Source organism: Pavona decussata, unplaced genomic scaffold (assembly GCF_977016875.1).
Source record: "Pavona decussata unplaced genomic scaffold, jaPavDecu1.1 SCAFFOLD_130, whole genome shotgun sequence".
Taxonomy (NCBI): domain Eukaryota; kingdom Metazoa; phylum Cnidaria; class Anthozoa; order Scleractinia; family Agariciidae; genus Pavona; species Pavona decussata.
In genome coordinates, this window is record NW_028145544.1 from 2,689,238 (window position 1) to 2,712,341 (window position 23,104).

General features: G+C 38.7%; 2 protein-coding genes across 2 annotated transcripts; both read left to right on the plus strand.

Moving 5' to 3' along the window:
• The first annotated feature begins 9 nt into the window (after positions 1 to 9).
• LOC146468663 (fizzy-related protein homolog) lies at positions 10 to 15,470 on the plus strand. The gene is made up of 20 exons (XM_085124451.1): positions 10 to 797; positions 1,601 to 1,683; positions 2,586 to 2,640; positions 3,249 to 3,286; positions 3,942 to 3,964; positions 5,118 to 5,182; positions 6,009 to 6,074; positions 6,171 to 6,247; positions 6,565 to 6,592; positions 7,186 to 7,242; positions 7,724 to 7,822; positions 8,751 to 8,816; positions 9,010 to 9,112; positions 9,608 to 9,726; positions 10,626 to 10,781; positions 11,422 to 11,523; positions 12,388 to 12,426; positions 12,704 to 12,808; positions 13,845 to 13,937; positions 14,358 to 15,470. The coding sequence occupies exons 1-20, from the start codon at positions 732 to 734 to the stop codon at positions 14,397 to 14,399; spliced, it is 1,482 nt and encodes a 493-aa protein (XP_084980577.1). The 5' UTR covers positions 10 to 731; the 3' UTR covers positions 14,400 to 15,470.
• A 3,798-nt stretch (positions 15,471 to 19,268) lies between these two features.
• Positions 19,269 to 22,851, plus strand: LOC146468664 (uncharacterized). The gene is made up of 2 exons (XM_085124434.1): positions 19,269 to 22,541; positions 22,660 to 22,851. The coding sequence occupies exon 1, from the start codon at positions 19,601 to 19,603 to the stop codon at positions 21,821 to 21,823; it is 2,223 nt and encodes a 740-aa protein (XP_084980560.1). The 5' UTR covers positions 19,269 to 19,600; the 3' UTR covers positions 21,824 to 22,541; positions 22,660 to 22,851.
• The last annotated feature ends 253 nt before the right edge of the window (positions 22,852 to 23,104 follow it).

A 23,104-nucleotide genomic window follows, 5' to 3' on the forward strand; every position in this document is an offset into this window, starting at 1 on the left:
TGACATCCCGGATGTCGGTTGAAAGCGTCAAAAGCAACAAAACTCTGTTCGGTTGAATTTGAAAATTCCAACTTTCAAAGCAACGAGCACGTGCAACCGATAAAGTTCTCACACGTTTGGCTACCTTCCTTTATTCAACCCAGCTTGGAGACCCTTTGTTCCTTTCGACGAAGAACTTGACACAGGACAGCGCATGGTTTGCCTTGTTTTATCTCTGGAACATTTGGATGCAAGCTTCACTCGAGAGGAAAAACGTTTGCTTTCGAAATTATTCGATTTTCGTTCTTCATAACCTCCCCTCGACAACATAGCCTTAGAGGAGCCGAAGTTGTATTAGAAATGATGCCACTGACGATATTTTTAACCCAGACTTAAAGGCTATTGCTTCAAGACAAAGTTTGCATTCTTCCCAACGACATGTTTATGTTTTTGCCTTGAGCCAGGCCGGAACTGAACAACCAAGCAGTGTAACTGTATCACCGCTAGATATAAAGTTTAAGAGTGAAGTGTGTAACAATCTATGGTCTGAAGCAAGTTTTGCAAAGATAATATCCTCTTACTTTCACATTGAGACACATGAATTTTAATTCTGGTTGCCTTTGAAGACACACTTAATTGACAGTTCAGTGGATGGTGTATGCTATGTGAACAAGATTTATCTCCAAGGCAGCCAAATAGCATACTTAACAGAAGGATATTGTAATATCTGAGAAGCTACAAAACAGCTGACAATGGATCCAGAATATGAAAGAAGACTTCTTCGGCAACCAAATGGACGTAGCCCTCTTTCAAATTCTGTGAGTATAAAATTATTATTATTTTAGTAAAACAAAAAAGTAAGCGAGAAAGTGTCCCCATTCAAGGGTTAGAGGATTAGGCTGCTGTTATAGGTACCTTGAACCGGTACAAGTTTAATAATCCCAGTTTATAGCCCTGTTTTCATGAAACATTGGCCCAAAATGTCACATACACATTACACTGTAGGTATGAGCAATAGTACTAGAGTGACAAAGTTTCTCATTCTGGTACAAAACTCATACCTAATGGGTTAAATGTGGTATATAATGTTGTTTCGTATTCTGTTTTGTTTGAACCATGTTGTGCCAGAATAAAGTTTGTACCCACAAGTCAGAGAAAAAAAACAGTTTTGATAAACAGCTGGAGGAAAGATTTCATCCGGACTGGACAGCAAGTCGTACCGGGATGATGAAAACACTCATTTTATACCGTCAAAGTTCACCACTCCCTAAATTGTTATTTTGTGTAACCTCATTTTAATTGTCATCCTCTATTATTAGTCAACACATTGTAACGCTGCCCAAATATGGTCATGGTGCACTGAATATTCGTTTTCCATAGTCAACAGATAGCCTGCGATAAACGTGTTTTTGTGTGTCGCGGAAAAAATGCCAAAATAAAGATTGTCTCCAGCTTTTCTGCAATAAAACTGTGCTTTGTTATCAATGTGTTGAAGAATTAAACAATTAACCTGCTCAATCTTGTGTAATATCCCCTGATTTTAGCCAAGTGTCACTGGTGATGTTCTGCACAATTTTGCAGGATAATTTATTGTTAAATGACTGAGTGTATTTTTTTACAGCCCTGTTTCAGCGGAGTAAGGCATTTTAGTTCACCTCATTCAAGTCCAGTGAATTCTCCTAGCAGAGAAAAATATGGAGATAGGTGAGAGCAGAGTAACAATGCTAAATTGATAACTTCAGATTGGAAAAAATGTTAACTTTGAAATATGTGTAATACAATGCAGGGCAAAAAGTCACTCAGATCATAATTCTCCAACAGTGGGATTCACTTGTCCCAAAACAAGCATTGGGGTGGTATACAATTTGGTGAAGTGGTAATTTGGTCAGTTTAATAATAGATCTGACTTTTGTCATGCCATAAAAACAAAAGTCCCAATTTGATTAAAAAATTTTGGTGTGCAAGATTTGTGACTTGACGTGACTTGTTTCAGAAGTGTATGTTTACAAGAGATTTTTGTTTGCTACATATACTGCAGATCATCAGAAAAGCAAACACTGCTGGCCATTTACAATGATTACAGGAAAGTAACAGCATGAAACCTGATGTGTTTCATGAAAGAAGATTTGTGAAGAAACGTTGTTAGATGCTTCAAAAACTTTCTGCGAAACACAAGCTAGCCTTATTAGTTTTTTCTGTGGAACACTTCACTCTTTTTGCTGGACAAGTGTATTTACTTCCAAAATTGACTTGCCCAAGATAAACATGTACATGTACATGTACTCGTCTTGGACAGGACAACAGGTGGAAGATTTTTGTTCTGCAATACCACCCGTGAAAAGCTTAGATCTGATAAACTTTCTCATGCTCAGTCATCAAATTTTCTGCATCTGAAATCTCAATCGGAACCACCTTCTTCACTTAATGGGTATACATACTGTATTTTAATTCTTGCTAAAAAATCTGAAAGCACTTAATTATCTTTTATAAGATATCCATGCCTGTACAATGTACGAGTACTTTGATATAACTACAGCTGTTCAAATTTCCACATTCTCATAACAATAATATTATTGTTTATTTCTTTTTGTTTATTTTGTTTTTAGGTTTATTCCAAGTCGCAATAGTCCAGCATGGCAACTTAATTTCAATTTAGTTCAGGTTTGTGATTTGAAGTAATGTAATAGATTATGAGGGCTTCTTGCGGGATGTTTAATGTTAAATAAAAGAGAACATTCATTTGAAACATGTTGACATTTTATTATGTCAAAATAATTTGATGTACAACACTTCTCAGAAATTACTTAAATAATTTATAATTTTATTGTATCTTCTTCTTGTCTTACTCTGCCCGCTTTGATTAGCTTTCGCTACCCATGGTTCAGTGTATTTAGTAAAAAGTAGTTGCATTTCTCTGTATTTATACATTTAATGTATGTTATAAATTTAATGTACACTTAATGGTGAAATAAATAAAGATATACAGGGCTGTCATTAAGAGGCGGGAGCCGGGGATTTCCCCCGGTTACTAAGAACGTGGCCCCGGCTATTTTCATAGGAAAATAGAAGAAAAATAGAACCAAAAGAAATTCCTAGCTGTTTGATTCCCCGCTTATTTGTTGTATTTATCCAGCAACTTGAAATCTTAGGGACATACCTGATATATATAGTTTGTTGAACATTTCATTTTCATTTGCACGTTGTATGTACAGTGTATTGTTTATAAACTATTAATCATCTAACTTGTACTTGAATGTTATTTTCTCCAGGAAAACAATGACCCAACCAAGAGTACAGCAGTAGCAAGGTCAGTCATTATTGAGACAAACTTATACATGCGTCTGAGTTCCCCTATGGTCAATAAGTAAATGCATTTCTTAGTTCTTTGGAATTTTGTAACTGTTCCAGAAGTTGCCTCTCAAACATTAATAATAATATTCTTTAAAGCGTGTGTGTATGTCACGAGTAGTGGTTTTCAGAAATGACCCTGTAAAAAGTGAAATAAACAGAAATAATAAAATAATATTATTAAAAGCTATTAAAATAGGGAAAAATCATCATAAACTCAGTATCTATGTGCAATCTAAAACATACTATACTAGTAATAATCAAAGATTAGGGAGTGCATTCGATGATCTCAATCCCAGGCTCTCTCCTTTGTGATGTCATCCGCCCCTGCAAAAAAATCCGCAGAGATCCATCCATTCATTCCAGCAATCAACGTTGTCCCATACAATCTTGACTCCAATCTGTATTAGGAGTGCATTCTTCCTATGTCAAATGCAAAAAGCTATGGCAGAATCTGAAACATCTGGACTGCAGCTGTTTGATATGGCATATGCAAACATGTACATGTTCCTGCCACCGCAGATTTTAGATACTGTATGCTTGAATCTTTTGGGGGTAATCTTCTTATGCTTCATCTATTTGGTTAAATCTAATAAAATTTTTTTCCTTTACAGAGATGCCAGTGTGGATTCGAAAGGTAGAAATTGTATAAAATGTTCTTGTATTGTACTGTGCATTAAGTTCCCAAAAATTAAAGTTTGTAGTTAACAAAATTAATATTTTTCTTAGTCTTTCATAAGGGGTATGACTTTTTTTTATTATTCCATGATTTGCTGTAGTTTCAAAATTGACTTCAGACCAGTCCAATAAAACTTTAGCCTGCGTGGCAGGCGCTAGAAAGGGGAAGGGAGAGGGGAAAATCAGGCACGCGAGAAACGCGCGGCGCGAGGGAAAGGGGAAAAAGGAGTTCTCAAAGATTTTTTGATTTTCCGGAGGCAGACATTACAGGCAAGTTGCGAAGACCTCACAGAGTCATTAACCGTAATTCCCGCTATATTCTTAAGATGTTCAGACCACACAACGCGAAACGACTCGTCTCTTAAAGACGGCTTGAAAAGATTCACAAAAGATTTTGCCCTAGTGCTGCCGTACTTGACCCTCAGGTTGGTTTCACATACTCTTCAGACGTCGTTTGCACAATATTCTTTATTAGGGCGACCTCTTTTTACAGTTTTCAATTCTTTTCGATCGGCCATACCGCTTAGTGTTTCTCCATTATTTCGCGCGCTCTTGGTTCCCGCGAAAAGTAAGCAATATTTCTATTGGCTGGCATTTGACAGGCAGATGGTCGCAAATGTTGCCCGTTTGCATATTAATGAGGGGGCGAGACGAAATAAACAATGGGTTCGCTGCAGGTGCTTCCTTTTCCCCTCTCCCTTGCGCCGCGCGATTCTCGCGCCCCTGATTTTCCCCTCTCCCTTCCCCTTTCTAGCGCCTGCCACGCAGGCTAATAGAACTTTAAATCAACAAGCTTAAAATAAACAAAACTACAAGTAGTACTGATCGATTGGGAGTGGAAACGAACAGAGTTGATAGGGTAATTTGGACACCATACAGAGATTTGAGTGCTGAGGTTTCGAGCGTTAGCCCTTTGTCAGAGTTGATTCCCTCTGATAAGGGACTAATGCTCAAGACATCAACGCTCAAATCTTTTTACGGTGGCCAAATTACGTTTACTTGTCAGTTCTCTTGATAAAACCAAACATGTGTATGTGCTTAATAGTTTGTTTGAGGCAATCTCTCTCCAAGTAAGCATTATAAACATGGTTTCTGGCAATGTCATTTTTCAGAGGGTATGGCATATCAGTGTCTTTTAAAGAACGAACTGCTTGGTGCTGGAATTGAAGATCTTAAGGTATTTTAGCCTACTTTGCAATACAGTTCTTCAGCATGTGCTCTTGTTCTTAATTCTTTATTTTATGTTGTGTTGGACAATAACTATTTGACAGAATAATAAATCATTACATGGCAGTCACATTATGTACCTGTTTGTATGACAAGGCTGTTACCTAGTAAGAAATATTTCAAGGAGCCCACAAGGCCAAAAGGCGAGAAGTTAGGAGCCCAATGTGTGAAGTGTTAGGTGCTGCTGTAGAAAATTTAGGTACCCAGTGCATTTTTTTGGGCAGCCTTGTGTGAGAAGAAAGTTGAAAGTTATAAAATGTAATTAAAATGAAATGGGGACCAGATTTTTAATGTGTTCACTGTCAGGCATTGTGCCTGATAATGTTAACTTGATTGATTTTTGGGAAAATGCATGAGTTGACAGTGAGAAAACTGCTAGCCCTATAGTGCACTGTAATAGGTTGTCCCTTTTAAGTGTGTGCCTGACTAGATACTGCTTCTACAGAAGGTACAGTGCAGGCCAGAATTAAGCGAACTACGCAGACTGTATATGTAACTGTACTCTGTCTATTAAATGGCATATTGTATTGTATTGTAACTGCATAAGTTCTGTAAAAAGTGATAGACCTTGAGCACTTACATGTAACTATAATAATAAAATTAAGAGTATTGTAACTTGTAACAATCTAATAAAATGGTTAGCGAGAACCAATCAAGCAAGGAGGCTCCAAGAGGCTTGCAAACATAAATGAGCAAATAGTCAGTTTTTTTAGGAAATACTAACTGTATGTACAGTGCTTTGAAAATAATACCTCCTCGCTGTTTTTTCCTCTCAGGAAGTGCCACATGAGGAAAGAAGAGCGTTGTCCAGTAACAGTAACCACATCCATAGTATTTTTCAGGTTTGCGAAAATTTGATGTGTTGGGTTGTTGCTTTGCATCTTATCATTCTAGTTTTGCATTCAAATATTTGATTGTTGTTGTATGTTTTTGCTCAGTATCAGGTGAAGAGGAGTAAACAGGACGATTCAGAATCGGTTGCTTCTTATTCTCTCTCCCCTGTTGGCAAAAAGAGGTACTGTGAATCACTCTTGCGTTTTCAAGACGTTTTACATGTACCATGATAGCTTCTTTTGCGATGAGAAGATGATCTTTGTTATTATATTTTTATTTTAGTTTATTTTTATTTTGCCACACAAAATAAGTTACTGTACAATGTGAGAAACTACAAACCAGAAAAGCTTATAATATTTATGTCATTACGGGCCTCCCCTAACTATAATATTAAATATCATTTTATTTATTGGCTGTTGATTGGTAAGTCTTGTGTCTACATGCTGACTGAAATTTTCGTACAATATTGTAACAGTGCATTTATATTTTCTCTTACAGTCAAAGACTTCTGAGATCGCCAAGAAAGGTCAGTTTATATAATAAAGAATTATTCCACAAGCGCGCGTTGGATATGACATGTTAGATAGCTAACAAGGCGCGTAGTGCCGAGTTGGTTATAATCGTCTCATATCCAACAAGCGTGAGTGGAACAATCAAGAAATAATGCTAGATTTTGCAGATTTAGCTCTGTAAGAACAATTAGAAGGCAATTTAATAGTCTATTTCTCGGGCATGGTATAATGGCTCATATACCATGGCTGCTAAGCCAATCAAATCGCTCGAATTATCCAGTTTTTATAATTATGTAATTTTTCTAAAAAAGTGCTTAAAAGTACTTAAAGTTCTTACAGCTGTACTTGTATTTGCCCAGACAATCACTCCTTTGCACAGGTATACATTTTTGTCTTCGCCAGTTCTGTGATATTAGTGCAAACATTTTGGTAATTGCATAATATTCGGCAATTGCTTACAATAATTGGACAATATTTTGTTGTTATTCTTGCATTGTCACCATGTACATGTAGGAGCATTTGTGCAATAAATGATATTTTAAAAAAGATTTAAATTCCAGTTCTGACATCTTATACAATACCAATGATTTCATTTTATCCTCTTTAGTCTACAAGAAAAATTTCCAAGATACCATTCAAAGTTTTAGATGCTCCCGAATTACAGGTAAGTTTATCTAAAACTGGTACCACTTACGTTGAATCCTTGTGCGTGTATATGTTGTAGTTGGTGGACCAAAGAAAATTATGAATAGATTATTAGCAACTTTATGGAATCTTTTGTCCTTCAGTGAAAATTAAGAAGACTTTGGTTGTTTCTGAAAACTATAGTATACTCTTCACAACTGTTTCAGCCATAAACTGCATGTATTTTATTGTTGGTTGCGTGTGACGTCATGGCGGCCATGTTGGTTTACAGGGACAATAAGATTTTTCTCCTCTGGAAGCTAACTTCCATTTTTATGCAAACTGTGTGAGCAAATTTCCTTTTGTTTTGTACACCAACATGGCCGCAATGCAAACCACCAATAATTCTATTGTGCTCAACATAATGTACATGTTCAATTTTTAAAATACTGGAAATCTAGCATCCCAGTAGTTACACGAATCTCACAAAAAAATTAACTTTCTTCTCCTTACTGTCCTAGGATGATTTTTATCTGAACCTTGTTGACTGGTCAGGACAGAATATCCTAAGTGTTGGCTTGGGAACATGTGTTTATCTCTGGAGTGCGTGCACTAGTCAGGTATAACATTCTCTATGTGGCCCGGTAGAGCCGTCAGTACAGATCTCCTGGGCCTGGTTGTTCAAAAGCAGATAAATTCTAATCCATGATTAAAAGTTAAGCGAGGTTTTCATCTTGCTCGTTAAGAATGTTTTTAAAGGTTAAATTTTAAGCTAATGGTAAAGGAAAAATTAAGGCAAAACAGAGGGACTCAAATCAAAGTTCACGTTAACCCAGGAATAGCTTGATCGGGCTTTGAACAACTGGGCCCTGCACTTTCACAAAGTTGTACATGGATGTTGCTTTGATCCACTTACCCACAACAGATAGATCTTTATCACATGGCAGCCATGTTGAGTCTCAGGATAATGTGAAGCTTTGTTTCTGCACGGCAAGCCTTCCACTGAATTCATGTCTGGCCAAGGCTTGCCATGTCAAAACAAAACTTTTTTTATTCCCCTGGGATTCTACATGGCCGCCGAGTAATGAGGGTTTATTTATTGCTCTGTTAGTCCATTAAGTCTAAAGGACATGCAGCTAACAAAGGCCCCTCAAATAGTTAATTATTATTTAATAGTATTAAATGCATGTACATTTTACTCAGCCGTAACAGGTGTCACAAGTTACTGGGCCTTTAACCCTTTTTAAGCCCTAATGTTCAGTGATCAGCGTCAAATTTCTCCTTGTAATATCAATACTTATTCAACCCCTGAGGTCATGAGAATTAAGGATATGATCACCCAATCTGAATTTTCTTGATATAAGTTTTTAACAACTTCTCCCCATTACTTTTAGAAGAAGAGTATGGGGACAAGATAAGAGAATTTGTTCTTTGATATTAAGGGTCAAAGGATTAAAAGGCAGCCCTGGGTCATCTCTACTTATCCCTTCACAGTCATGCCAATAGTGCTGTTTATTGGGTTATTTTCCATCTTGTTTTATCTTACAGGTTACAAAACTCTGTGATCTAGCGGCTGATGGTGACTCTGTAACTTCTGTTTCTTGGTCAGAAAGGGTGTGTATTTGTGTGTAATTTGTTTGCATATGGCCCCCATTCTCTCTTGTTCAAAGCAGCCCACTCAAGCTGCACTGATGCATTTTTTGAGTAGTAGGATGTTTAGTTGACAACGATCCTTCACCATGTTTTATTGGTGTTGTTGATAAAATAGCCAAAAATGTTTTAGAATTGTTTTCCTGTCCTCTTGCAGAGTGGCCTTGTTGCTGTTGGGACACACAAGGGTCTGGTTCAAATATGGGATGCTGGTGCACAGAAACGAGTGTCAACAATAGAAGGACATACTGCCAGAGTAGGCAAGTAAAGTGCATGGTTGCCAAAATTGATGTGAACTTCATTCTAACGAGAAGAGCATTCCTTAAACAAGAATTCTGTTATAAAACGGCAAGCCCCTCCTTCCTTTCACACCTTTGTGGGTGTGCAATGCAAATTTAAACGTCGTTCATACGTCACAAATTGCTGACTCAAGCATCTTCTGAAAACATATGTCTTAAAATTTCATAATACATCACAGTAATGTTACAAAGGCCTCGGTTTCTAATTTGGTCAACAGGGTTTATTCCAAAAACTAAGCCAATTTTATCAGCAGGAGTAGTAGAAAAATGCATTTGTTTTGTCAGTTGTTTACGTTCTGAAGGTTGATTGACAACTGAAGCCGAGAATGGCCAGGCCAGGCCCCTTTTATACCAGAATTTCCTGTTTAAGATGAAGGCAGTGATTAAACATTCTGATATAATTATTGGTCTGATGTCAAATTAATATTTTTTTAAAACTTTTGTTATTTGTTAAAGGTGCTCTAGCTTGGAATGGAGACATGCTCTCGTCTGGCAGCAGAGATAGACTCATTCTGCAACGTGATGTTCGAACTCCTAATCCAGTAGAGAGAAGACTCATTGGCCACAGGCAAGAGGTATTTTAAAGCTCATAATCTCAGGTGTTTTCTTAAAATGGGAAGTGTACATTTTATCTTAAAACTGTCTTTTCTGTAATCCATTCATCATTGCTTTTTATTTATTGAAAATAAGTGGTTCAGTGCAGTAATTGTTTCCATGGGGTTTTATGGGATTTTTTACCTTTTTGATCTTATGAAAAATTGGAACTCAAGGTTCAACTTTTCTGCATCAACCTATAGAAAAGCGTGCTACACAGGCTATAGTCTACTTAACAGCAGTTTTCTTTGGTCTACACTCTTACAGACCATAAAATGTCGTCATTAAATGTCCAAACCTCAAGTAGGACCATGCACCGCAGGCGAATGGTTTCACTGCCAAGTTTTGAACATTTTATGGTGTCATTTTATCTATATAAGAGTTTATTAAAAACTGGATCATTGTATAATGCAATTCCAGGGTTTTGATTGGCTTAGCGGCCATGGTATATGAGCCATTATACCATACCGGAGAAGTAGCGACCATAAATTGTTTTCTGGTTGCTTTTGAAAAGGAAATCAGCAAGGCCTACAAATATTACTTGATTGCTTTTAATAAAACCATTATTCCACTCGCGCCTGTTGGATATGAGATGATTATAGCCAACTCGGCGCTACGCGCCTCGTTGGCTATCTATCATCTCATATCCAACGCGTGTGAGTCACTGGAATAATTGTTAAATAGACCGTAGAAAACATGGAAAAAGTACAAACGGAATTGGCTTTATTTTCCGTTGAGAAAGCATACATGTTACCTCTGGCATCATGTTTGATTGTCTGTACTCTTATAGAAAATAGCTACGAGCCATTTAGCATGCAAGAATTTTGACAGTTTTTGTAAAATCAGTAATACCCCCTATTTATGCTCAACTCTTCAACAGGTGTGTGGACTGAAGTGGTCCCCAGACCATCAGCATCTTGCATCGGGTGGTAATGATAACAAGCTGTTAGTGTGGAGCTTGTCCAACTTGTCTCCTGAGCAACAGTACGGTGAACACTCAGCAGCCGTCAAAGCCATAGCTTGGTCACCACATCAGGTATTTACCTCGTAACCCTTCTTTTTATCGAATTGAAGGGCTGCGCGGAATAAGGCCCTAAGTGACTTTTGATGGACGGTCAAATTCTCCTTTTGTTTCACAAGTGAATACAAGGCAATTTGGCAGAAGAATGTAGCAGTTCATCAGAAGTCACTTAGGGCTTTTTTCCAGGCACCTATTCATTATTTTTAAGGACTGTGCGTCCTAATACACAGATGCTTTGGTAATACACTGCATGTCAGCTATTAGGGAGCTTTAGAAACAACAACAGCAGAGGCAACAATAACGTCAAATAAGCAACAGGTTTAATAACCAAAACAACAACTCTGCACGTGCATTACACTTTTTGGTACGTTTCTTTGCCATCACTGCCAACTAGGACGTGAAATATCCTGATGGGATGTTTTATGGATGACATTAGCACACGTCAACAAAGTTTTCTTTCTCTTTTTAAACTTGGGTTACGGTATGTGTTTTGTTATCAAGAAATAAGAACCTGTTTATGAACCTATATAGCCTACAGTTCTGTTAAGCACCATTGATATAAGAACCTGGTGAGGCTAACTTGGAAAAATCCACGCCAGGTTCTTACTTGTGGGTTTTTACTGTACTCAGCACTGGGACTTTGTTGTTTCTGTAGCACGGCCTGCTTTCCTCAGGGGGTGGTACAGCTGATAGATGTATCAGATTCTGGAACACATTAACTGGGCAGCCACTGCAGTGCGTAGACACTGGCTCACAGGTATAGATTTTATAACCTTCTACTGTTGAGAGTACCTACATTTTAAGGCCAAATTTTACAGAAAGTTGTGCTTTGTAAAGTACCGTTAAAGTCAAACAGCAGGTTGGTTGTATTCTGCGTGGTCTACTACTTAAAGCATATTTTGTATGTGTGAATTTGCAGAGCCAAACCTGGCTTGATTGTTCAAAGAGCTGATAAATCTACCCAACAGATAAAATGTACTCTAAACAATACATTATCCGCTGGGTAAAGTTATCCGCCCTTTGAACAACTGGGGCCTTGATCTTTTTTAATGTGGAAACTTTTGTGAATGATCACACTATGGGTCAGTTATTAAAACCACGTTCTAAGCCATTTTCAATTTTGCCAACAGTCATATCTAAACATTGTCTGCTGCTGACAGTAACAAGAAGGCTTTCATCCCAGACTAGAAAATTACTGTATTTATCTACTTAAAATAAACCACTTATAAACAAATTTGGAGGCCCACTGATTGTCTTAAACCTCGGCCTAAGTTAGACTCTGTTTAAATAACTGGCCCTTTAAGTTTAGAATTTCGTCCATGGACTTGAGCAAAAGTTAGAACCTTCTTGTTTCTTTTGTAGCTTAATAAACAGCGCAACAGTAAAGTATTGCTCGACCCTTACTTGTATTTGAGTGGTCAAAGTTTAAAATTCTATTAATGGACTCGGATTGGGTGTTTGGAAGTTCAGTTTTGTACATCCACAAGGTCCTAACTAAGGAAATCCCTTTGTTGTTGCATTTACAATTGGCTTGCATAACACGTTTCTATTAATGACGTACGTGTGAAAACAAAGTCTTGGTAAAGGAGTCAACTTCTGTGTATTTTCTTACATATTTTAGGTCTGCAACTTAGCGTGGTCGAAACATTCTAATGAGCTGGTGAGTGGTTAGGGTACATGTAGTTGTATTTTGCTAGTCATTAGGGAGCTTAAGCAACGACAACGGCGACGGCAACGACAACGCCGCAAAACAATAGGTTTAATGATAAAAAACAATCGCTCTGCACGTGCGTTTTACATTTTGGTATATTTCTTTGCCGTCCTCTGCAAAACAACAACGTGAAATGACCACATTTAAGGTTTTGTGGAGAATCAGAACGTAAACGCACATCTTTGTTGGTTATGTCTTGATGTCATCTGTATGTATTTCCTTTTAGGTTAGCACACATGGCTATTCACAGAACCAGATCCTAGTATGGAAATACCCGTCACTTACTCAAGTGGCCAAGTTAACCGGACATTCATATCGAGTTTTGTACCTTGTAAGTACACCCTGTCTTAAATGTGGGTAGGGGATTTTCACATCTTTTAGAGTGTCTTTCCCTTTGGAATTTTGAGTTGAAAGGGAAATGTAAGGGACATTTGTGAGGAAATGACTTGGCAAGTGTAACCTACTCTAACTTAAGGACGGTGCCTACTAATACCGAAGTATTTTTTTGCGGCTTATGACTATGCGGGAAAAACAGATCTTAGCAAAGCCTCTTGGAATCCAAAAAGAAAATTGAGGGTAACCACGCATTTCTCAGAGATAATTAAGCAATAATATCTCTAAAAAACGCCAAAATATAAAGCAATGTATGGGATTTTTTCCCAAATTGAAGCTTAATTATCTCTGAAAAATGCATGGTTACCCCCAATTTTCTTATGAGATACCAAAAGCATTTGCTAAGTTCTGCTTTCTCCGTATAGTTTTAAAGCGCGCAAAATTATCCCTGTATTAGTAGGCACCACCCATAGGAAACCCGAGTATCTCGAGATGCGCAGAACGTATGCGCAGTAACAATAGTAGGCACCTTCCTTAAGCTTAAGAGGTTGGGTGCGGGGGATGGGTGTTCGCTGGTTGCTGCTTCACTGGAGGGTGTCGTTCCCTTTGTAATGCTGTGGTAGTTAAAACGTCAAAGAGATGTGTAGAGAGTTGAATTGTTTACCTATCATACACTGAAGCAACTACGTTGACAAGGCATTTATATCAAGTTTTGCCCCTTGTAAATTGTTGAACAAAATTTTATTGTCAGAGAGACAGATAAGGACGTAAGGAATACCAAATATTTTTAACCTTGGTAGTTTTGTGACGATTGGACTATTGATTTCCTCGCATTTGTTATAAAATGCGTCGCCACTTTGTCGGACCTCGTGTAAGAAGACAAGGAAAGATCGCACGTGTCTTCCAGCAGCTAAAAACGCCCACGATTTTAAAATTGATTTGGTTGTTGGCAGTGCACTGAACACAAGCAATCAGTGTTAAAGGAGGTTGAAGTCTAACAGCTAATGTTGTTTTTAATGTCATGATAATAATAGGCCGTGTCTCCTGATGGTGAAGCGATCGTCACTGGAGCGGGAGATGAAACTCTTAGATTCTGGAATGTTTTTAACAAAGCACGCTCTCACAAGGTACTTACTATTTGTTGTTTTTGTTGTTGTTGTCGGTTCATAAATAATAATGATGATGACTACGATGGTGACGATCATGACGATGTTTTTGCTGTATCCTCCTTTAACTAATATGAACTTGCGTTTGCTTTGGTTTTCCATTACTACGCTCTGTGATTGGTTAACAAAACTCGCGCCACTTTCTCAACCAATGAGAATCCAAAACTAAAACCAATCGTGTTTTCGCCGCCCGCGTTTTCCCGCGCTTGGCGCCAGTTACATGTATTTACTTCGAATTCTGATTGGCTCGTTGTGTTGTTTACATCTGTTGTGATTGGCCAGAGTAATTACTTTGGTTTGGTGTTACGACACTCAACTGGAAACCGCTCCATTTTTGCTCAAAATTGTTAATTCTTTTCCCTTTACTTTTTTTGATAACAGGAATCCAAGTCAGAACTCAACCTGTTCTCCAGAATAAGATGATATCTGCTACATCTAGATGGTTGTTACCACATTTAGCCCATATTAAATAAGCATAGACCATTTCAAAATTGTTTAATGGACACGCATAAGAATATATTCAAATTTATTATCCACCCAATGCAAGGGCTGTATAGTTCACTGAGTTCCCGTAAAGAAACATGGTTGCAATTACAGAAGGTTGAAGAAGTCACGCTCTTGTAACTCCAGCGTGAACAACGTATTATGGAATAGTAAATAGCAGTGTGATTGACCTCGACACAGGTCTGGCATTAAACAAGTTTTGGGTGTCATAATTTCATCAAATCCCCGCCATGTCACTGCCACTATCAACAACAATCAAGTAAAAAAAAATTTAAAGAGTCCAATATTTTTATTTTGTAGTATACTGTAAAACAGAAAGATCCCTCTGGGAAGTACTGCTGAATAACTTTCATCTGAATAGTCACACCAAGCTGGTCCGCAGATAACAGCCAAAAGTAATAACCACCTTGTACAGCACAGCAAAGTGTACCAAAGGAAAGTACTGCTCAGTAGCTTTCATTTGAATGGTCACACTTTAGGATTTCAACCGCAGAATAAAAAGCTAGAACCACCTTGTACAGCATAATAAACAGCACTATAGGAAAGTACTGATCAGTAGCTCTTACTTGAATGGTTACAATTTATGATTTCATATACAGACTTAAACGTTAGAGGCACCTTGAACAGCATACTAAACTTAACCACAGGAAAGTACTGCTCAGTAGCTTTCATTTGAATAGTCACACTTTAGGATTTCATCCACAGACTCAAGAGTTTGAACTACCCTATAGAGCATAATAAACAGCACCACAGAAACGTTTTGCTCTGTAGCTTTTATTTGAGTGGTCTTACGTTGGGATTTTATCAAAAAAGTTTGATCCACCTTGTACCTGATGCAATTGTATGAATTTCAAAAGTGACGGCAAACAAACTAAGTTCTTTCATTTAGGTATTTCTTAGACGATAGCTTTCATGTGAATGGTCACACCTTCATATTTCTTCCAGAGAGTTTGAACTACCTTATTCTGTAAAATAAACGCAAACACAGGACATTTCTCTTTATAAAATATTTGAGATAGTACGCGCGCTCTCATTGGTCGATAGGTGTGTTTAGATGAGAGTATGTAAACACGATTGTGACGTCACGCTTTCTGTGTCTCCTGGCACAATTTGAAAACATTTCAAAGCTTTCGCAAGACTCGCAAAGTAATTTCAAGTACAACTGTTAAGGAAATGGTGAAAAATTTCCCAAAATTTTGATCGGGGTTTGCCTATCTCCTTCCCCCTGAACCCGAGGGAAAAAAAGCAAATGCAAGAAGAACCACAGCACTTTGCCTGCCTCGCTAGACGACCTCGTCGAGGGAGCTCAAATGAAGACGACAAAATATGCAACAAATACGCAGTAAACTTTTTTCAAGGTAATTTTTGCATCTGAGAACCACAATAAAATTCTCTAAAAGACATTCTTTATTCAAAAAATGTACACGAAAACGAACACAAAACTATATGCTACAGACTATAAATGTTTCAAATCAAACTTTGTACGGCCGGTTGCCGTGTTTTGGCTGTCAAATTTGTATAAAATTTATTTTCTCTTAGATTTTCTCAGCGTAATAATCTACTGCTACGATTACTATTACCAGCAACAACTTCACAGTCTAGATCCGCTGCTTGTGCTATGATTCCCAAACAGCAAAACTTCACAAGGCACGATGAGCGACTCGACTTCTCGGCCATCTCAGGCTGCCACATCGGGCAAGTTCACGTAACTTTCAAGAGCGACCATGCACAATGACATTCATTTTCAGCTTAAATAAACTCCTCATCTTGAAGTTCGTTCCTTTCAGAAACGTATATTTTGAACATTTCTTCTAGTTTTCACCGAATGTTCGGTATTTTTCTGTAAGATTCACGAGAATTCAAAGCTGAAATCGCCGTCAACACGGGGCTCGCTGACGTTTGCCGCAAATTTCAACTTGATTTTGACTTTTATAACACAAATTTTGATTGGTTCATGTGTTGTCAAATGCGCGTTTTCATTGGCTAGTAGTAAAAATGATTGTCCAGAGCGTGTACTGAGAACATCTATTTCAATCAAGAAATAAACAAAATTTCCCTTCATTTGTCGAATTATTTTTGTAGAAATGTTTTATAAAAGCAATAGATGACTTTTTTCCGTGTTTACATAGCCTCATCTAAACACTCGGGGAGTTGGGAGAATTCTTTAAAGTTATGCAAACCCTCGACTGCGTCTCGGGTTTGCATAACTGTTTCGATTTCTCCCAACCCCCCTCGTGTTTAGATGAGGCTATGTAAACACGGAAAAAGTCCTCTATTGCTTAAATATCATTCAAATGAATGGTTACACTGGAGACATCAAATGTAAAGTAGCTTGGACAGGATGGCAAGAACTGAAGCTCAATCGCTTAATTTGAAGCTTCACAACGACCTTTCGGTAATTTATAATAAAATACACAAAATCACTGGAAAGGACTGCTTACTACAAAAGACGAATCAGAGGCTGGTGAGATACAGTTCCAGGCCGCCACCGTAAACCGAGACTAGAGGGCATTAACTGTTTTCAGAAAAGAAAAGAAAAAACGTACTTCGAAATTTCAGTTGATTCAATCTCTGTACACGCGCTTACTATTCATATCTGCGGGTCGTTGATTAAGTTCTTTTAGTGTTTGATGAGGAAAGAAAATATCGCTACAGTTGATAATTTGCACCTTTTTTCGCCGTAAAATGTCCTATTCCCGCTTTTTTTGTCCAGCTTCGTAGCCAAATTTGGCGCACGCGGCCGAATGTGACGTCACGTGACGTCATCGCGCTTGGTCCCAAACCTCTGGCAGGCAGCTCGGCTCGCTCGCTTAGAACGAGGCTGCTAAATGCCTTCATTCTTCGCCCGTTATGATGACGACACAGCGCTTCATTTGCATTCGTATGTGTAACCGATTGCCCTCCTTTTGCTGCCTGTTACCTCAAGGATTACAGTGTCAGAAAAGCAACAGATGTCCAAATTTGTCCCCTCCCCCCCTCCCTCCCAAAAAAATCGGAAGAGCGTGGAAGGGAAAGGGTGGAAGCGTTGAAAATCGCCTTCCATGCAGATGTTTTTAGGGGAGTCGTACAGCAGTAGGTGGAAAACGGTGAGAGTGAAAGATGTGGAAAATCCATAAAAGAATTCCCAACAAAGGCAATCAAGGATACTCTTTTAAAAATCCTTGAAGGAACGCTTTATTAAACTGCTTTAAAACTTAAATAAACATGTAACAATGTTGTGAATAAGGCATTTAAGAAAATTGCCTGTTTCTAAAACGTGGTATTTTTTTAATGCAAAACACTTGTAAAACGGAACCCGGCCCAGTGTGGAGTCCGCGGCAGCACATATCTTCCCTAAACCTGCTCAAGTAGCCACACCCACCCCCTCCACTCCAGGAAAAAGCTCCGAAAATGTTACAATATATTGTGCTGAATGTTATCTCCTGTCACAAAAGCCGTTATCCGCACTGCAGCACACAATTCATGGCATTTTATATGGACTTTTTATATCGTTCTTAAACGAACTACGATTTTTAAAATGGCTGGTGACAAAATTGCTAGACGAGAAAGCCGATGCTGAGAAGAAACTGAGCTACAGCTACTGAAAGCCCTGGCCTCTCAAAGTATACGCAGCTAAAGAAATTTTCAAAAAAAAAAGTTGGGAGGGAAGTGACATCTACTCCTGAACGCTCGAGAGTTATCTTGTTAGGCATCATATAGATTCTAAATGTTAAAATTAACTACATCTGGAACGACCAATTCAACCTACAATGGACTTCAACAAACGTGCTTCTCCTTTGAAGAAGGGTATCCTAATTTATAAATAACTAGTTCTTTGAACTGATTTTAATTGACGTGTACTCTGTTAGCACTTGATTACACTGTTTCCCATCTATCCCGTTAAAACGTTAAGCTGCTTATACTCATTTTTTGGCGTTGATTTTGTTTGTTCAGTTTTTGTTTCAGTTCTTATTTGAGGGTGACTACATCGTGATCAATTGTGTCAAACACCTTTTCAAGATCAGTGAAAACAACGCATTTAGTAACCCGTTGTCAATATCATAGGGCTCGTGACACCGGCTTTAAATACCATAAGGTCGAAACATGACTCGATTTTCAGACGTTGTATTCAAAAGCTTTGAGAATAACCACCAGACTTTGTCCATGATATATTTTGTAGGTTCTGTGTCTTCCTTCCACCCTGTTCTCGCTCCCCAAGTGTTTTGGAGATGAAGTTCAGCTCTTGGGTTTCCACAACTTCTTGAGTTACAGCCATTTCACGATTTAAGAGAACAGTGAGAGGACTTAAAAAATGTCCACTTTACAAATTTCCACTGGCCACAAATGGAAATTCAGTATAGCAATTTGAACTTTCGGTTTCCGAGAATAGCCGTGGAGTGTAGTTAAATCAACCCTGACGTTAATGACGTATAGTCGACAAAATGTAAACAGAGTTTATAGAATAATTTAAGATAGGATCCATGACGCGTGAAATGTAGTAATCTAAATTTGAACATTTTCCAAAAATTTTCTCTATGCAGGTCTATGCAGGAAATTTAACGATTCGGTTATTTCAGTACCTTGCATCAGATTAATGACATGCGGGGTAGTTTAAACAGGGATTATTTCTGAACCTGTCCTTGCAGCATTGTATGAAGGACAAAAACAAAAGAAGTTGAATATGTAAACGAATTATGTTCCTTTTGATTAAACGTTTTCGAAACTACAGTCATGGTTGCATGGACAAATTTAATCATAATGCAACAGATGCTATATGACGGTTTGTACTGGTTAAAACGAGAACATTTGTCTGGTGTAGAGATAATTAGTAGCGAGGGAATCGTTGACAGATCGACCACGCATATAAGATTCGTGTATATCCTTTGGTTTCGGCCACTTCAGTCACCTTGTAACCTCTAATAGAGGATATTATAATTATGCTTTCAGTTTAGTTTGTCACGGGTTTACCACGTGACCAAAATCAAGTATCGACTAACATGCTGCACCGAAGCGACGAAATGTTTTCAGTTCCAAGTCGTTGAAACGTTTTGCTGTAAAAGTACTTTGCTCCACAATTTCACTTTCCAACAGCAATAACATTGGAAAGCTGTTGGAAGTAAGGAACATTTGAATTTGATGAAATGAGTGCGGTACGAGGGGAAGACGAAACCAAAGAACTAAACGATATTATCAAGTCCCTGGGAGAGCCAGGAAAGGAATCTCAAAGATGGAAGCAAACAGACGGAAATTTCTGGAACATCGTGTTTCATCTGTACTCAGACGTTTGGAGTAAGGTATCTGGCAATCTCGTCGTATTTCGACCTTATGGAAGCGCAGCTGAAGATCTAAAGTCCGACGAACCCGATGATGTTGGAGATGTGGATATTATGGTCTTTCCAGAGTCCGACAATTTGCTGATCCACAAAGAACTGATAGAGTATTTACCTGAGCATCCAGTACACGTCAGAATCAAAGGTGTGGACCACCCTGTGTTCAAGTTTTGCTGTGTGAAAGACACAAGCTACCTGTCCACTTCAGCCGTGAAAAATTCACACGAGCTGATTTATGGCGATTTAGATGACGCACTTCCTGCTCTCTTTAGATCGATGTCACGCAATAACCGTTCATCTCCGCATCTATTCACTTCCGACTTCAAAGATGCCAGCAATAGCCCAGCTTTAACCGTTGACTTTACCCTGCCTCCAGCGGACATAAATTCTGCTTCAAGTCACTCATCAGCAAGAGAATGGCCGGAGAATTCTGAACAGTTACAAAACAAAATGATGACTACACATTTAACTGAAGTAAACGAAGATATTGAAAAAGGCAGAAAAAAGAAACAAGGTGGAACAACCAGTTGTATTCAAACGGAGTTCAAAGAAGAAAAACAAACCTTGGCTCTCAAAGAAGAAGTGGCTTCAAGAGATCTAGCACAAGGTCCAGAAGAAGATAAAGAAGATGAAACAACCAACGGGGCAAATGCAGTGGAATACTTGTATGAACACCTGTTCAGGAAAGGGTACACTAATTCAAAGGAAGACCCCTGCAGTGAACAAAACGAAACGGAGGAGGTACAGTCTCGAAAACATCACCTAACCGCTGGAATAGATTATGTACCTGCACTAAAGTGTTCAGGATGGCCCGAGGTTGCACAAGACTGGATTATGCGAGAGCGCAAATGGCCCTCACCTCAAACAGTCGGCAAAATAATTCACGAAGGTTTCCACTTGGTGGCCAAACCCCCAAAGAAAGGTGGCAATCCAGACTGTGACTTCAGAATCTCATTTTCTCATGCAGAATACCTGTTAAGCCAAGAGATGAACGACGTCCACCGCCAGTGTTATCGCTGCCTGAAGAAATATCATCGGGCTTATCTTTCCACAGACCCAAAAGGTTTGGTCACGTTTCATCTGAAGACCATTCTCCTGCAAACGATAGAAGAAACCGGTGCCGATACGTGGACCGACAGCAACAGAGCTGAATGCTTGATGAAGCTCTTTGGGAACCTTCTGAAAGCTCTCACAAAGAGGCATTTGTCACACTTTTTTGTGAGATCATACAACCTGTTTTCCATTGACTACATTGAAGACCCCGAGATTCTGGAATCATTGGCTGGAACAGTCAAGGGGATTATGGAAAATCCTGTGCAATTTGCCAAGGAACTTATCCAGAATCTACAGTGTGAGGAGACAAAGGTTTCAGGGAATGAACCAGCGTCTTCTACCAAACATGCCACTGCTAGACGAGGCCATGCACATGGAGAAACGAAACAGACTGCTGCTGAAGCCGGAAGCGATGAAACCCAAAACAAGCAGAAGGAAGTGGACCATCAAGGAAATAGTCCATTTACTAGCTATCGATACCATGAATTGAAAAGTATGTTTCTTGCCATCGGGAAGGAGTTGACCGATATTGCGTTCAACGATCATGCAGAAGGCAGGTCAATTGAAACTCTTGACCCACTGGAATCATCCATAGTGCACGATTTCAAGCAAATTGCAATGGAAGCTCATTTCGATGTCGAAGACTTCTCTAGAATGTTGGACATAAACTGGAACACGGTCTACTTGAAAGTTTTGCTGAGTACAGAACCAAACATGAGGTGCCGTATGCTCGATGGGTTGAAAAGTGTAGCTGAATTGTGGAAGTGGCTTTTGAAAGAAGGAGGGATTGGAAAAGAAAATAATGAAACTGTATTATCGAGGATGCTCGATTTTACTGCTGAAGATGCTTTCGACCTGAGTCACGTTTTACCAGCTGGTGCAGGGACGCAGCTTATACAGATGATCACCGGTAATAACAGACTGGAGTCAAGAACAGCGCAACCACAGGATGTGGTTACGGATGATATTCCGTTAGACTGACTGCCGTGCCCAAGGTATCGCAAAAAAAAAAAATTGACATTTGCTGGAAAATTTTAAAGGGTAGCCGTTCTTATGCCCGAGAAATAACACTTACAAATCTGACCGGACGATCTGGAAACACTGCTAAACAGCACAAGAATGAATTTGTATAGAACACTGTATATATAATGACAGCAATGCTTGAAATCTACATTTGATGGGAAGGGGATAGTGCGAAACGTAAGAGTAAAGATTCGTGGGAATGTTCGAAAGCTACTAGTCTGGGCCATGTTGTGTAGTTTTCGATACAGTTGTATTAAAAATAACTTGTAATTGTCGCATGACTGACGCTGTGTCCGCCAAATGTTTTTCATTTGAACCAATCAGAACTAAAGAGAAGACCTTGATGAATCTTGCACATACGTCATTCATCTGATGGAGATTGAGCGAGGTCTAAGAAAACTCATTGGCGGCCATATAAACGAAATGCCAAATTCCTACAAATTTTCTACCTGTGGAGAACTCAAATTATTCTTGCGTCAAAGGCACAATATTCTATATCCTACAATTTTGCGTTAGACCCTGTCAGAAACCAAAATTTCAGATTGGTACAAACTTTGCACTTTTTGTGGTAATTGGCGGAATGAGATATTCCCACCACTTTGTAAGTAAACAGCGACGCAGATGCGAAGTGCACAGTCTCCCCATCTTCTCTTCGTTTGTTAAGAGATGCAAGTAAGTAAGTAATTTATTTAATGTCAAATACACAGGGGGTGGTCTCCCAGACCCCCAAGCCACAGGCTCATGAAAAAAGGGTTTGACAATATAAAAAAGCTAATAGCTACTAATGAAATTAGTTGTTAACTTAGATATTTTCGCAAATTCAATAAGGATAAGTAGTACTTGTATTCTCGGTATTGAGCTTTAACTAACTTGCATACGAGGCTTAAGCGGAGAAACTTTTCATATGAAAATATATTTTTAAGATATTCCCAGCAAGAGCCTCCATTGCAAGCCAGGGCCACTGAATTCAATATGGTCTATTGGTAGCATTTGTCGTTACGGTAGATAAGCGGTGGTCAGGCGTCGTTTTCTCCCTAGCAAAAGTAGGCAGAAGCGCTTCCGCCGAATTTCGCTCGAAAATATTGATGACACCTGATCGCAAGCTGTTGTCTAGAGGACTGAGTAATAATGAATTATAATTAATCAACCCTATCCTTGGAGAAAGACCGGCGTGCAGTGTAAAAGCGTCGCTATTAAAGTTTCCATTAGGCCTCTACACACAAGCATTAGTGAGCCAAA

Excerpts from the sequence above, each read along its gene's own strand:
- LOC146468663 (XM_085124451.1), top strand. The coding sequence starts at position 732 with ATGGATCCAGAATATGAAAGAAGACTTCTTCGGCAACCAAATGGACGT. Across the intron at positions 9,113-9,607 it reads AGGACATACTGCCAGAGTAG|GTGCTCTAGCTTGGAATGGA; the intron begins GCAAGTAAAGTG and ends TATTTGTTAAAG. Across the intron at positions 10,782-11,421 it reads TAGCTTGGTCACCACATCAG|CACGGCCTGCTTTCCTCAGG; the intron begins GTATTTACCTCG and ends TTGTTTCTGTAG.
- LOC146468664 (XM_085124434.1), top strand. The coding sequence starts at position 19,601 with ATGAGTGCGGTACGAGGGGAAGACGAAACCAAAGAACTAAACGATATT.